The following is a 16,706-nucleotide window of genomic DNA, read 5'->3' as shown; positions in this document are numbered from 1 at the left end:
GGGATATGATGTTGAGGCTGTATAAGACACTGGTAAGACCTCACTTGGAGTACTGTGTGCAGTTTTGGTCTCCTTATTTAAGAAAGGATGTGCTGACGTTGGAGAAGGTTCAGAGAAGATTCACTAGAATGATTCTGGGAATGAGAGGGTCATATAAGGAACGTTTGACCTCTCTTGGACTGTACTCCTTGGAGTTTAGAAGAATGAAGGGGGACCTCATAGAAACATTTCGAATGTTGAAAGGCATGGACAGAGTGGATGTGGCAAAGTTGTCCCCCATGGTGGGGGAGTCTAGTACGAGAGGGCACGACTTAAGGATTGAAGGGCGCCCATTCAGAACAGAGATGCGAAGAAATTTTTTCAGCCAGAGTGTGGCGAATCTAGAATTTGTTGCCACGGGCGGCAGTGGAGGTGAAGTCATTGGGTGTATTTAAGGCAGAGATTGATAGGTATCTGAGTAGCCAGGGCAACAAAGGTTATGGTGAGAACGCAGGGGAGTGGGACTAAATGGGAGAATGGATCAGTTCATGATAAAATGGCGGAGCAGACTCGATGGGCCGAATGGCTGACTTCTGCTCCTTTGTCTTGTGGTCTAATGACGAACCTATCAATCCCCACTTTAAATACAGTTGATTCCTGTTAATTGTGACACACTGACACCAATACATTTTGCCCCAATTATATTTGTGACACATCAACACCAGTATATTTTGGTGCCATAATTAGCTGGTTTCGGGGAAATAGTTAAGAAGATATTTAAAAAAAAAAAGGCAAACTACCATTTAACTGAGTAACAATTTATGTTTCTGGATGAAACACTACCAATGCTACTACAGTACAATAAATTTGTGTATTAGTTCATTCATCCAATGTATGCTGCTGTGAATGGAGTGGAATTGGAATGCAGGGTTGCTGTGTACAAGGAGAACTAGCACCTCTGGTGAAGGGGTTTATCGTGTCCATTCTGGGGCAGCTCACTTACCTTTAGGCTCCACTGGACATTCACCTATCGATCCGAATAGCTGTTTGCATGTGATAGCAGCCATACCGCTTCGACAGGTGGGCTGAGCCACGTGAGGGTAGCTGGTAAGCCTCAAACCCCAGTGAAATCAGGCTGTGCTTGTCCTAGCAGATGAAGTTTGTTTCAGCAGATGGGACAATAGTGAGATCCAATGGCAAGGTGGTTTTGCAATGCTTCGTGGAGAGCGAAGGGCATGATAAGGCACAGAAGTCATGGTTATCCACGACAACCAGGGAAGACCACAGTTTGTGACAACTTCTGAGATTGGGAGAGTGGAACTGTCCCAGTGGAATGGCTTTTCCACTTAAAAACTGTCCCGCACAGGTTCTCGTCATCGTTGGACACGACGGGCAACCAACATGTTGCCGGGTTCTTTTGATTGATTGTAAATGAACAAAATTAGCATAGTGCAGATAATGGACTGCCATCAAACAATACTTTCAACAATTGTATCTTCAAAATACTCATTTTCATTTCAATGTTCAAGAAGATTGTCAATATCTTCAAATTCTTCTTAGTTCTTAACTTGTTGAAGTAGTGAAATAATTTCATTTTCACTCCCAGCCATTTCTGGCATCTCCAAACCTGAATGCTTGATACTGTAGTGAGCAAATCAATTCTAAATTGTTCTACTGCTTATTTTTCGCCATCTATTGGTAACATTAATCATTGCTTTTTGAATACAAATTGATCTTATTTAAAAGCTTTTTACTCTAAGCATGGCATACTAGCTAATGGCCACACAAGTTTACACAAACTGACCTTAGTTAGAAACTTTTCGGCAACGATCTCCTGTCCCAATTAAGCGACATAGTGTCCCAAGTAAACAAAGAGAATTTTGGCTACTTTCTTGAATAGGTTTTGTTCTTTAAGAGTTGCCCCAAATAGACTGCTGTACTGATTAACCGATGGACCAATTAACTGGAATCCACTGTATACCCGAGGATTTGCCCTCCACAGCCGTTTGCAGCAGTGAATTCCACACATTCATCATCCGCTGGCTAAAGAAATTCCTCCTCATCTCTGTTCTAAAGGGACTCTCTTCTATTCTAAGACTGTGCTCTCTTGTCCTAGATTCACTCAGTATAGGAAACTTCCTGCCCACATCCACTCTATCTTGGCCTTAAGTTTCACTGAGATTTCCCCTCCCTCTTCTAAAACCCAGCCCAGAGCCATCAAATGCTGCTCATATGTTAACCCTTTCATTCCTGGGGTCATTCTTGTGAGCCTCCTCTGGACTCTGTCCAATACCAGCATATCCTTTCCTGGATAATGAGGCCCAAAACTGTTCATAATATTCCAAGTGAGGTCCAACCAATACCTTGTAACGCTTCAGTATTACAGTACAGGTCAGGACAGACCCTTCAGCCCCTCTTGTGCTGAACGAATTAAACAAATGCCTCCTAATTAACCTAATTGTTCTTCCCTGAAATACAAAGCAGCTATGTCAGGATGCTGTTCATTGACTATAGCTCAGCATTTAACATCATCATTCCCACAATCCTGATTGATAAGTTACAGAACCTGGGCCTATGTTCCTCCCACTTCAGTTGGATCCTCGACTTCCTAATTGGAAGACCACAGTCTGTGCAGATAGGTGATAATATCTCTTCCTCACTGACGCTCAACACTGGTGCAATTCAGGGGTGTGTGTTTAGCCCACTGCTCTACTCTCTCTCTATCCATGACTGCGTGGCTAGGCATAGCTCAAATACCATCTACAAATTTGCTGATGATACAACCATTGTTGGTAGAATCTCAGGTGGTGACTAGAGGGTGTACAGGAGTGAGATATGCCAACTACTGGAGTGGTGTCGCAGCAACAACCTGGCACCGAACATCAGTAGGACAAAAGAGCTGATTGTGGACTTCAGGAGGGGTAAGACGAAGAAACACATACCAATCCTCAGAGGGATCAGAAGTGGAGAGAGTGAGCAGTTTCAAGTTCATAAGTATCAAGATCTCTGAGGACCTAACCTCGTCCCAACATATCAATGCAGCTTTAAAGGCAAGGCAGCGACTGTACTTCAATAGGAGTTTGAAGAAATTTGGTATGCCAACAAAAACACTCAAAAACTTCTATAGATGAATTGATGTACTGCGGAAAGCATTCTGACAGTCTGTTATGGGGGGGGGGCGCGAGGTCTGCTACCTCACAGGACTGAAAGAAGCTGCTGAGGGTCGTAAATGTAGTCGACTCCATCTTGGGCACTAGCTTACAAAGTACCCAGGACATCATCAAGGAGTGGTGTCTCAGAAAGGCAGAGTCCGTTATTCAGGACCCCAGCACCCAGGGCATGCCCTTTTCTCACTGTTACCATCAGGTAGGAGGTACAGAAGCCTGAAGACACACAGTCAGTGATTCAGGAACAGCTTCTTCCCCTCTGCCATCTGATTCCTAAATGGGTGTTGAACCTGTGAACACTAACTCACTTTTTTAATATGCATTATTTCTGTTTTTGCTCGATTTTTAATCTATTCAATATACATATACTGTTATTGATTTACTTATTTATTATTTTTTCTTCTAAATTATGTATTGCATTGAATTGCTGCTGCTAAGTTAACGAATTTCATGACACATGCCAGTGATAATAAACCTGATTCTGATTCTGAATAGAGAGTGTGGTAGTAGATGGTTGATTCTACGACTCAAGGCCTTTGACTAGTGGAGTGCTGCAGTATCGGTGCTGTGTCCGTTGTTGTTTGTCATCTACATCAATGATCTGGCTGCACAGGTTGACTCTGTGGTTAAGAAAGCAAAGTTAAGAATGGCTAGTTCTATTCCACTCGAAAAAATTACTTATAATTTAAGAGATAAATATGTAACATTTTTGAATATTTGGCGCCCTTATTTACAAAAGATAGGATGGCATATTTAAGTGCTCTGATAAAGATCTTGGTCCCTTGGGGAAAGTAATGAATAATTATACCAAATTTATTTTGAATCCCATGGAGCATGTGGAAACCTTCCAATACCCAGGCTGCTCTTTTTTTTCCTCTTTTCTTTCTTTTTAGGTAGGACTATCTATGGGGGGGGGAGGGTTAAGGGGAGGGGGGAGGGTAGATTTTATCTTTTCATGTATTCTTTTTGAAAACTCAATAAAAATTATATTACAAAAAAAGAAAGCATACAATGCATTGGCCTTCATCAATCGTAGGATTGAGTTTAGGAGCCGAGAGGTAATGTTGCAGATTTATAGGACCCTGGTCAAACCCCACTTGGAGTACTGTGCTCAGTTCTGGCCATCTCACTACAGGAAGGATATGGAAACCATAGAAAGAGTGCAGAGGGGTTTTACAAGGATGTTGCCTGGACTAGGGAGTATGCCTTATGAGAATAGGTTGAGTGAACTTGGCCTTTTTTCCTTGGAGCAACAGAGGATGAGAGGTGACCTGATAGTCATAGTCATACGTTATTGATCCCGGGGGAAATTGGTTTTCGTTACAGTTGCACCATAAATAATTAAATAGTAATAAAACCATAAATAGTTAAATAGTAATATGTAAATTATGCCAGGAAATAAGTCCAGGACCAGCCTGTGGGCTCAGGGTGTCTGACCCTTCAAGGGAGGAGTTGTAAAGTTTGATGGCCACAGGCAGGAATGACTTCCTAAAACGCTGTGTGTTGCATCTCGGTGGAATGAGTCTCTGGCTGAATGCACTCCTGTGCCCAACCAGTACATTATGTAGTGGATGGGAGACATTGACCAAGATGGCATGCAACTTGGACAGCATCCTCTTTTCAGACACACCGCCAGAGAGTCCAGTTCCATCCCCACAACATCACTGGCCTTACAAATGAGTTTGTTGATTCTGTTGGTGTCTGCTACCCTCGGCCTGCTGCCCCAGCACACAACAGCAAACATGATCGCACTGGCCACCACAGACTCGTAGAATATCCTCAGCATCGTCTGGCAGATGTTAAGGGACATCTGTCTCCTCAGGAAATAGAGACGGCTCTGACCCTTCTTGTAGACAGCCTCAGTGTTCTTTGACCAGTCCAGTTTATTGTCAATTCGTATCCCCAGGTATTTGTAATCCTCCACCATGTCCACACTGAGCCCCTGGATGGAAACAGGGGTCACCGGTACCTTAGCTCTCCTCAGGTCTACCACCAGCTCCTTAGTCTTTTTCACATTAAGCTGCAGATAATTCTGCTCACACCATGTGACAAAGTTTCCTACCGTATCCCTGTACTCAGCCTCATCTCCCTTGCTGATGCATCCAACTATGGCAGAGTCATCCGAAAACTTCTGAAGATGACAAGACTCGTTGCAGTAGTTGAAGTCTGAGGTGTAAATGGTGAAGAGAAAGGGAGACAAGACAGTCCCCTGTGGAGCCCCAGTGCTGCTGATCACTCTGTCGGACACACAGTGTTGCAAGCACACGTACTGTGGTCTGCCAGTCAGGTAATCAAGAATCCATGACACCAAGGAAAGCATCCACCTGCATCGCTGTCAGCTTCTCTCCCAGCAGAGCAGGGCGGATAGTGTTGAACGCACTGGAGAAGTCAAAAAACATGACCCTCACAGTGCTTGCTGGCACAGTTCGGCACAGTTTTGTGGACCGAAGGGCCTGTATTTTGCAAACAACAGGAATTCTGCAGATGCTGGAAATTCAAGCAACACACATAAAAGTTGCTGGTGAACGCAGCAGGCCAGGCAGCATCTCTAGGAAGAGGTGCAGTCGACGTTTCAGGCCGAGACCCTTCGTCAGGACTAACTGAAGGAAGAGTGAGTAAAGGATTTGGAAGTTGGAGAGGGAGATCCAAAATGATAGGAGAAGACAGGAGGGGGAGGGATGGAGCCAAGAGCTGGACAGGTGATAGGCAAAAGGGATACGAGAGGATCATGGGACAGGTTCAGGAAGAAAGACAAGGAGGTGGGGGGGGACCCAGAGGATGGGCAAGGGATATATTCAGAGGGACAGAGGGAGAAAAAGGAGAGTGAGAGGAAGAATGTGTGTATAAAAATAAGTAACAGATGGGGTACGAGGGGGAGGTGGGGCATTAGCGGAAGTTAGAGAAGTCGATGTTCATGCCATCAGGTTGGAGGCTACCCAGACGGAATATAAGATGTTGTTCCTCCAACCTGAGTGTGGCTTCATCTTTACAGTAGAGGAGGCTGTGGATAGACATGTCAGAATGGGAATGGGATGTGGAATTAAAATGTGTGGCCACTGGGAGATCCTGCTTTCTCTGGCGGACAGAACGTACATGTTCAGCAAAGCGGACTCCCAGTCTGCGTCGGGTCTCGCCAATATATAAAAGGCCACATCGGGAGCACCGGACGCAGTATATCACCCCAGCCGACTCACAGATGAAGTGTTGCCTCACCTGGAAGGACTGTTTGGGGCCCTGAATGGTGGTAAGGGAGGAAGTGTAAGGGCATGTGTAGCACTTGTTCCGCTTACACGGATAAGTGCCAGGAGGGAGATCAGTGGGGAGGGATGGGGGGGACGAATGGACAAGGGAGTTGCGTAGGGAGCGATCCCTGCGGAATGCAGAGAGGGGCGGAGGGAAAGATGTGCTTAGTGGTGGGATCCCGTTGGAGGTGGCGGAAGTTACAGAGAATAATATGTTGGACCCAGAGGCTGGTGGGGTGGTAGGTGAGGACCAGGGGAACCCTATTCCTAGTGGGGTGGTGGGAGGATGGAGTGAGAGCAGATGTATGTGAAATGGGGGAGATGCATTTAAGAGCAGAGTTGATAGTGGAGGAAGGGAAGCCCCTTTCTTTAAAAAAGGAAGACATCTCCCTCGTCCTAGAATGAAAAGCCTCATCCTGAGAGCAGATGCAGCGGAGATGGTGGAATTGCGAGAAGGGGATGGCGTTTTTGCAATAGACAGGGTGAGAAGAGGAATAGTCCTGATAGCTGTGAGAGTCAGTAGGCTTATAGTAGACATCAGTGGATAAGTTGTATTTTTGCTGTAGGTTTTCTGTGTTTCTATGATAATGTGCTTAAAGTTTGGGTGACACCAAGACTGGAGTTGTAGTGGACAGCGACTGTCATGGCCTTCAGTGGGATCTGAAACAGCTGGAAAAAATGGGCTGAAAATTGGCAGATGGAATTTAATGAAGACAAGTGTGAAGTTTTGCACTTTCAGTGGGCCTAGCAGGGTAGGTCTTACATGTTGAATGGTGGAGCACTGAGTACAGTAGGACAGAGGGATCTTGGAATAAAGATCCATAATTCCTTTTAAAATGGTGTTGTAGCGGTGTGCTACACACAGCGCTAGAATAACCACACGGAGTCGGTGAGTTAGAGTTGCGATGAAAGAGATTTATTCAAACTTCGCGGCCTGCTTTACAACCTTCCTGTTCCCGCCCTCCCTGGGGTGGCACTGCTGTGGGGAATGCATATTCCCAGACCCTTTCTGCGCGTGAGATTTTCCCCCTGCTGGTGAAGATGGCCTGGCACCCTTTTTGGGGCCGGCTCTCTGCCTGCACGCGCTGTTGTGAGCCGGTTCGTGTGTGCCAGAAAGTGGGTCGCCACATAACCCCCCCCCCCCAGAACCGGCGATACCTCCCCCAATGACCACAGTCTGGATCGGCCTCTGTTTGGGAGGTCTGCTCCTGCACCGCGGTGCCTGAGCCTGGACCGGCTGCGCCAAGTCCACATGGGCCGGTTTGAGTCAGTCCACCGTGAAAACCTCCTCTCTCCCCCCAATGTCCAGCACGAACGTGGACCCGTTGTTCCTGATCACCTTAAACGGCCCCTCGTAGGGCCGCTGTAGCAGTGCCCGGTGTCCGCCCCGTCGTACAAAAAGAAACTTACAGTTCTGCAGGTCTTTGAGTACGCAGGTCGGGCTCTGTCCGTGCTGTGAAGTGGGTATGGGGGCCAGGTTACCGAGCCTCTCCCGTAGTCTGTCCAGGACTGCTGTGGGTTCTTCCTCTTGCCCCCTTGGGGCTGGTATGAACTCTCCTGGGACGACCAGGAGTGCGCCGTACACCAACTTGGCCGACGAGGTGTGCAGATCCTCTTTGGGCGCCGTGCGGATTCCGAGCAGGACCCAGGGAAGCTCGTCCACCCAGTTAGGCCCCTCCAGGCGGGCCATCAGAGCCAATTTCAGGTGACGGTGGAAGCGCTCCACTAGCCCGTTCGACTGTGGGTGGTAGGCAGTTGTGTGGTGTAGCTAAGATCCTAAAAGGCTGGCCATAGCCGACCACAGGCTGGAGGTGAACTGGGCGCCCCTGTCGGAGGTAATGTGAACCGGTACCCCGAAGCGTGCTACCCAGGTTGCGGTCAGTGCTCGGGCGCAGGATTCGGAGGTGGTGTCGGTGAGCAGGACTGCCTCTGGGCATCTGGTGAACCGGTCTATCATAGTTAGGAGGTACCGCGCTCCTCGTGACACTGGCAGGGGCCCCACAATATCCACATGGATGTGGTCGAACCTCCGGCGGGTGGGTTCGAACTGCTGCGGTGGAGCCTTGGTGTGCCGCTGCACCTTGGCCGTTTGGCACTGCATACACGTTTTGGCCCATTCACTGACCTGTTTATGAAGTCCATGCTACACGAACCTGTTGGAGACCAGCCGGATGGTTGTCCTGATGGAGGGGTGCGCTAAGTTGTGAATGGACTCGAGAACCCGCTGGCGCCAGGCTGCTGGGACGACGGGACGGGATTGGCCGGTAGCTACGTCACATAGTAGGGTCCTCTCACCTGGGCCTACGGGGAGGTCTTGGAGCTGCAAACCGGAGACTGCGGTCCTGTAACTGGGGATCTCAGCGTCTGCCTGCTGTGCCTCTGCCAGCGCTGCATAGTCCACCCCCTGGGACAGGGCCTGTATGGTAGGTCTGGATAGTGCATCCGCCACGACGTTGCCCTTTCCAGAGACATGCCGAATGTCCACCGTGTACTCGGAGATGTAGGACAGATGTTGCTGCTGGCGGGGCGACCAGGGGTCGGACACCTTAGTGAATGCAAAGGTAAGTGGTTTGTGGTCCGTGAACGCGGTGAAGAGCCTACCTTCTAAGAAGTACCTGAAATGCCGGATTGCCAGGTATAGTGCCAATAGCTCCCGGTCGAAAGCACTGTATTTGAGTTCAGGTGGTCGTAGGTGTTTGCTGAAGAACGCCAGGGGTTGCCAGCGACCCTCGATGAGTTGTTCCAACACTCCACCGACCGCTGTGTTGGATGCGTCCACCGTGAGGGCAGTAGGAACATCCGTTCTGGGGTGCACTAGCATCACGGCGTTTGCCAAGGCTTCTTTGGTTTTAACGAAAGCGGTTGCGGCCTCTTCGTCCCAGGTAATGTCCTTGTCCTTGCCCTTACCCGACATTAGAGTGAACAGGGGTCGCATGGTTCGGGCTGCTGAGGGGAGGAAACGGTGGTAGAAATTCACCATACCCACGAATTCCTGCAGGCCTTTGATTGTGTTGGGTCGGGGGAAGTTGCGGACCTCGTCTACCTTGGCGGGCAGTGGGGTTGCCCCGTCTTTAGTAATCCTGTGGCCCAGGAAGTCGATGGTGTCGAGTCCGAACTGGCATTTGGCTGGGTTGATTGTAAGGCCGAATTCGCTCAGGCGGGAGTAGAGCTGGCGGAGGTGGGACAGATGCTCCTGCCGACTACTGCTGGCTACGAGGATGTCGTCCAAATAGATGAATGCAAAGTCCAGGTTGCGTCCCACCATGTCCATTAGCCGCTGGAAAGTCCGTGCGGCATTCTTTAGACCAAATGGCATTCGGAGGAATTTGAAAAGTCCGAACGGGGTGATAAGTGCTGTTTTGGGGATGCCGTCTGGATGTACAGGGATTTGATGGTATCCCCGGACGAGGTCTACCTTGGAAAAGATCCTTGCGCCATGTAGGTTTGCTGTGAAGTCTTGAATGTGCAGCACAGGGTAGTGGTCTGGCGTTGTATCCTCGTTCAGTCTGCGGTAGTCACCGCATGGTCTCCAGCCCCCCGTTGCCTTGGGCACCATGTGAAGGGGGGAGGCCCATGGGCTGTCGGACCGTCGTATGATCCCCAATTCCTCCATCTTCTTGAACTCCTCCTTCGCCAGTCGGAGCTTGTCTGGGGAAAGCCTTCGAGCACGGGCGTGGAGGGGCGGTCCCTGGGTCGGGATGTGGTGCTGTACTCCGTGTCTGGGCATGGCTGCCGTGAACTGCGGCGTCAGTACTGATGGGAAATCAGCCAGGAACCTGGTGAATTCGTCGTCGGACAGCGTGATGGAGTCCAGGTGTGGGGCTGGCAACTGTGCTTCACCCAGGGAGAACGTTTGAAAAGTCTTGGCGGGACTAATCGCTTCCCTTGCAGGTCGACCAGCAGGCTGTGGGCTCGTAGAAAATCCGCCCCCAGGAGTGGTTGGGCCACGGCAGCCAGTGTAATTGTTACCAGTGAAGAAATGTGCATGTAATCATTGGTAAGCCCAGATCAGTGCCGATTTCCGATTGCGTCATCTCTGATCTGGGCTGACAATTACATGTCGGAGGCACCTAATTAATTAGCATGTTTATTTCGGCTTTTTTCTTAAGAGATGTGCTGTGTTCCTGCTGGCTACCTTTGCATTCTCCGCGAATCGGTACAGTATCTGTCCGTGGCCTGGGTGTTGGGGTGGTGGGACACTGGGGTGTCGTCTCGTTGCCTGTTTCCATTAGAGCAAGCAGCTGATCTTCTTCTATCTCTGCCCGCCTTGATGTCGAAGGTCAAGGTTCGTCATCTGCTGTGGCTGATGTGGAAGGCTTGCTTGACTGCTGAGCCTCGCGCATTTTTCTATCATACAGTTCTTTAATAAGGACTCAAACCATCCTGCAAATATCCCCTAAACCGACGTACCCTTTCAAAATTAAAGCCGTACTTTATCATTACTCATTCGGTTTCGATTGTTATCCTTTTTTCTTCCAATTGCTTCAGCTCTTCATCTGTTAGTTCTTGGTGATGGGATGCCAAAACCTCTTCAACATCATGTTCGTCAGCTTCCACAAGCCAAACTCAAGTTGTCCTTACTTCGTTCACCATGATCAAAACGCTTAATTATGTCTGGTTTTACCGTAAGTGTAACACCCTTCTGAGCTCTTTCAGGCTTTTCTGATACCATGGAAGTCATCTTGCAAACGGCTGCTCACTGGCACTTGTTAAAGCAATGCAGTTCCGAATCCGGGGGAGAGCGGCTGCTCGGGGCGCGCTGATTTTTTTTATCGTCCGCTGAATTTTTTTTTCGTAATAGTGAAAACACCTTCTGAAAGCGAAACTAGGGTACTAATGTAGGTCTTTCATAACAGTGAGGTTTCGTAAAACGAACGTTCGAAAAGCGGGGGACACCTGTTCCTGTCTAGTAGTCTCTTAAACTTCACTAGTGTATCTGCCTCCACTACTGACTCAGGCAGTGCATCCCACGCACCAACCACTCTCTGAGTAAAAAACCTTCCTCTCATATCCCCCTTGAACTTCCCACCCCTTACCTTAAAACCATGTCCTCTGAAATGAGCAGTGGTGCCTGGGGAAGAGGCGCTGGCTATCCACTCTGTCTATTCCTCTTATTATCTTGTACACCTCTATCATGTCTCCTCTCATCCTCCTTCTCTCCAAAGAGTAAAGCCCTAGCTCCCTGACATGTTGTGGTTAGGGTCCAGTAGCATGGAATGCAAGACAACTGCAGCATTCCTCTGCCTTCACTGCTATTAAGATGTGTCATTGTCTTCCGCCAGCTTCACCATTGAGGTCTTGGTTGGATAGCTCTTTGTATGGAACCTCCCTTGTCCTTAACATCACTGGTGATCCAAACAGGAGGTAAGCACTAGATGGCTAATCTTCAGGCGGCATCACTCCCTGGATGTCAGGATCTCACCAGCCTCTTGAGCACAACAAAGTGATGATCCTTGGAGAAGGATAAGATAGTACTAGGTGAAGTCTAGAATTTCTTCTGTGGTTTTCTGGGAGAACTCCTGGAATTCTGGCCTAAGCAATGGACAGAAGTAGCATAGCCTCCTTACTAAACCCCTTGCCACCACCCAAGTCCCGCTATGTATGAAGCACCAGTAGCGTTATACTATTTACTTTTTAACTTATAAATGCACATTATTATTTTTTAATTTATTTATGATAATATTACTTTGTGTTGTGTGTGAGTTATATGTACTTTGTCCAGAGGAACATTGTTTCATTTGGTGACATACATGTGTATGGTTGAATACATTTTAATATAAGCTTGATATAGATAGGAGGGGTGCAGCAATGTGAGCTGGCTGAGGAACTACGAAGGAAAGAGAGAAAGTAGAAAAGCAAGGGTGCTGAAGGAGAGATGAAACAAAAAAGGGTACAATACTGATGGAGGTTAGGAAAGAGGTAAACTAGTTTATTGTCACAGTTACTGAGGTATAGCGAAAAACTTGTATACTGTTCATACAAATCCATTTCATTACGTCAATCCATTGAGGTAGTACAAGGTAAAACAATAACAAAATGCAGGATAAAGTGTTATAGATACAGAAAGTGCCATACAGGTGGACAATATGGTACAAGTTCATCACGAGGTAGATTGTGAGGTCAAGATTCAATCTTATCATACAAGGGAACCCTTTAATAATCTTATGACAGCAAGATAGAAGTTGCCCTTGAACCTGGTGGCATGTGCTTTCAGACTTTGGTGGGATCTTTCATTGTGCTGCTGCTTTACTGAGGAGCATTGATTAGGACTGAAAGAGTGGGGCATTCTGGGGCATTGTTGGGCTTAGTGGGGTTACTGACTGTGAGAGCAGAAGAGGCTTTGGGGAAGATTATGTGTGGCTGTTGTTATAGTGCTCCTATATGTGTTTTGAGAGCTTGTATTTGTCCAAGTATGCGAGTCAATGCAGAGGAGTTCTTGGATTGTCTTGGTCCATGGCAAGGTGATCCTTGCTGTCAAGTTCAGGTAATTGCTAGCATGCAGTGGGCACACCATGTTAGAATGACAACTTCCAATCCTCAGAAATGCAGTGGAATCAAGTCATTCTGGATTCCATGGAAATGCCTAAGAAGAAACGTGACCTGGAGCACCATGGGAATCCCTAGCTTTCTGATGATAAATGTCTTTGTTTCCTTTGACATAGTGACATTGATATGTTATAATTTAAGATGTCTTGATCTGTATAAAGCCTCCGGCATCATGAGTGAGCAGTATCAGTATTGATCTGATGCTGATCTAGTCTAGCAGCTCTGTTACTCAAAGACAAGGATTGTTTAAGGTTCACATATAATTGTTATATTGAATTTGAAATCAGAATGAAAATCATGTTTATTATCACTGACATATGTTGTGAAGTTTGTTGTTTTGTGGCAGCAGTACGGTGCAATATGTAAAAAAAATTCTTTATGCGGTGACCTCTCCAATACATATGTGGCATAGGCTGAAGCAATGTTTGAAATTGTTAGTTTTAAATGCCGATTTCTTTATAATGAATGCATTGGTCAACAGTCAAGTTAAAATTTGGGAGGTATGGCAACATAACATTTTATTTAAATAACTATGAAAAATGTTTAATTGTATTCTAACTGATGTGAGAAATTCTAATTAATGAAATCTTATTTATTGAATGTTTCTGCTCTTTTGTAGTAGAATCCAGCATTTCAGTGCCTCATTTTAGTTTCTAAATTTCCTTTCAGACACTCTGTTGATTGACTATCAGTTCACCTTCAGTCTCTCTCAGGAGGATGATCGTTACTACACAGCCATTAACTTTGTAGCCACCCCTGAGGAAGTAAGTATATCCTAAGTATATCCAATGATTGACTTGAGTAAGACCTAAATCTAGTGCAGTGTTTTGTTTGGAAATGATTTTCAGACTGTTTGGCATATTTCTTGCTGAAAAATTCACAGGGTGCCTAATCATGTTGAGCACTAATAGCTACATGTTTGATTGTTGAGGTTAGAGATCCTGTGGGGATGAAGAAATGTGTATGTAATCATTGGACTAGTAAAGGAAATGGAAAATGAAGACTCGATTAATTTAAGGATCAACTTTATTCGTCATATATATTTACATATTATGTATTTGCTGTGATGTGTGGGCATGGCATGTAACAAAATTCAATATTCAACAACTATAAACTAAAGAATTATATAAAAATAAGTTAGAGGTTAAAATATAGATATGGAGTAAAATGTGTATCTATACATGAACACCATATGTTTACATGTAAACAGCAATAAAATAAAGTGGTTTAAAGTGTTTACAGTGTGGTGACTGAGGTAACAGACACAGGGGCAGGGGATCTTGTTAGTCTCCTCTCTCACTGTATGACACCTCTCTGTCCTTTTATTAGGGAGAGGGAGAGCCTGTGGTATGTCAAATTGTCCAGTGAACGTTTTTGTTGTACTGCAGATAATAGAAACATAGAAACATAGAAAATAGGTGCAGGAGTAGGCCATTCGGCCCTTCGAGCCTGCACCGCCATTTATTATGATCATGGCTGATCATCCAACTCAGAACCCCGCCCCAGCCTTCCCTCCGTACCCCCTGACCCCCGTAGCCACAAGGGCCATATCTAACACCCTCTTAAATATAGCCAATGAACTGGCCTCAACAGTTTCCTGTGGCAGAGAATTCCACAGATTCACCACTCTCTGTGTGAAGAAGTTTTTCCTAATCTTGGTCCTAAAAGGCTTCCCCTCTATCCTCAAACGGTGGCCCCTCGTTCTGGAATAATAGTCTTTCTTGGGGGCTTTGCTATTGTTTGCTTGTTGGGTGGAGGGTGCTGATGCTTTTTCGCTGAAATAAATAGGCGGAGGGGGGAGGGTCATTGCTCTGCTGCTGCTTGTGCATGGTAGGGGGCGAGCAGGGAGCTTTAGAGTTCTAACGTTTTTACTGTTACTCATTCTTTGGGGCATTCTTCTGTTTCCATGGATGTCTGCAAAGAACAAGAATTTCAGGTTGTATACATTCTCTAATATTAAGTGCAATATTGAACTGGGATGATTTGACTATGGCTTTTCTATATTTAAAAACGCAAACAACAGGAATTCTGCAGATGCTGGAAATTTCACATCAAAGTTGCTGGTGAACACAGCAGGCCACGCTCTGTCCGCCAGAGAAAGCAGGATCTCCCAGTGGCCACACATTTTAATACCACACCCCATTCCCATTCTGACATGTCTATCCACGGCCTCCTCTACTCTAAAGATGAAGCCACACTCAGGTTGGAGGAACAACACCTTATATTCCATCTGGGTAGCCTCCAACCTGATGGCATGAACATCAACTTCTCTAACTTCCACTAATGCCCCACCTCCCCCTCATACCCCATCTGTTATTTATTTTTATGCACACATTCTTTCACTCTCCTTTTTCTCCCTCTGTCCCTCTGACTATACCCCTTGCCCATCCTCTGGGTTCCCCCCCCCCCTTGTCTTTCTTCCCGGACCTCCTGTCCCATGATCCTCTCATATCCCCTTTGCCAATCACCTGTCCAGCTCTTGGCTCCATCCCTCCCCCTCTTGTCTTCTCCTATTATTTTGGATCTCCCCCTCCGCCTCCCACTTTCAAATCTCTTACTAACTCTTCCTTCAGTTAGTCCTGACGAAGGGTCTCGGCCTGAAACGTCGACTGTACCTCTTCCTAGAGATGCTGCCTGGCCTGTGTGTTGCTTTTCTATATCTGTCTGCTTCAAATATTGTGGCTGTCCTCAATTACACTATATTGAATCTTCATAACTTTGACATTTTGAATTAGGATCTTTTGTGAGGTCTGTTTAAGTTTATGATCTTCTTGTTGTGTTTGCTCTTGCAATTATTGAGCTACTTATAGTTCCAGAAATAACGCTCCTATATAAAAATATAGCCCATATTTTGCTGTTGTGGGCTTACAGGCATTCACTATTTTCCTCATACCCCTGTCCCAGACTAGTTTTGTGTTAAAGCTAGATGGAGAAGGTCTGTTTTGCTTATCTGAGGTGTTGTGGAACTCAACAATGGAAACAAAAGCAACATACATCAAAGTTGCTGGTGAACGCAGCAGGCCAAGCAGCATCTATAGGAAGAGGCAACAACATTACTTGAGACATCCCAGTGCCAAACCTATGCCAGCCCACTTTAAGAATAGAGGGGTTTGGGCTTTTTGTAGGCAGAATGAATTCGTTTAATTTGGCATTAAATTAGTTTGGTACAACATCTTGGGCACTAGTGCCTGTTCCTGGGCTCCTCTGTTCTGTGTTCTAAGTAACAAGACCAGGACACTTACTAAAGTCAACCTGAGCTGCTGAAGTAAAGTAGAAAATGCTGGAGCTACTCGACAGCTTAGACAGAATTTGTGAAGAGAGAGAAACTTTCTAGGGTTCAAAGTCTCACTGATGCACCATTTTAGTTTGTTCTTAGAGTTATAAGGATGTACAGCACTCCTGATTTCTCACTCATAATTCGTTCTTAATCTCTTTGTTTTTGTGTGAGGATGTGACTATTATAGCTGGAGCAGCAAAAAAGGCAAGAGTTCCTGGCGGCCACCCATTCCAATTCAATTTCCCCTTCCCATTCCAATATGTTGGTCTACTGCCTCGTCTACTACCCCACTGATACCAAACTCAGGTTGGACGAGCAGCACCTCCTATTCCGTTTCTATAGCTTCTGACCTGATAACATGAACATTGATTTCTCTAACTGCTGGTAGTTTCTCATCCCTCCCCCTTCTTTCTTTTTCCATTTTCTGTTCTGGCTCCTCTCTTAGCCCTTCCCTTCTCTTCTCACCTACCCATCACCTCCCTCTGGTGGCATCTT

General features: G+C 46.4%; 1 protein-coding gene across 3 annotated transcripts in view; it reads left to right on the top strand.

Annotated features, from left to right (window-relative positions):
* atrn (attractin) overlaps nucleotides 1-16,706 on the top strand; it is a 415,178-nt gene that overhangs the window by 229,846 nt on the left and 168,626 nt on the right. For all 3 annotated transcript variants that reach the window (XM_063047121.1, XM_063047122.1, XM_063047124.1), the window contains exon 22: nucleotides 13,604-13,698. In XM_063047121.1, the coding sequence (XP_062903191.1) occupies nucleotides 13,604-13,698 (95 nt within the window). The remainder of the gene's footprint in view (nucleotides 1-13,603; nucleotides 13,699-16,706) is intronic.

This window comes from Mobula hypostoma, chromosome 4, assembly GCF_963921235.1.
Source record: "Mobula hypostoma chromosome 4, sMobHyp1.1, whole genome shotgun sequence".
Classification (NCBI taxonomy): Eukaryota; Metazoa; Chordata; class Chondrichthyes; order Myliobatiformes; family Myliobatidae; genus Mobula; species Mobula hypostoma.
This window is presented reverse-complemented; position numbering and strand designations above follow the sequence as displayed.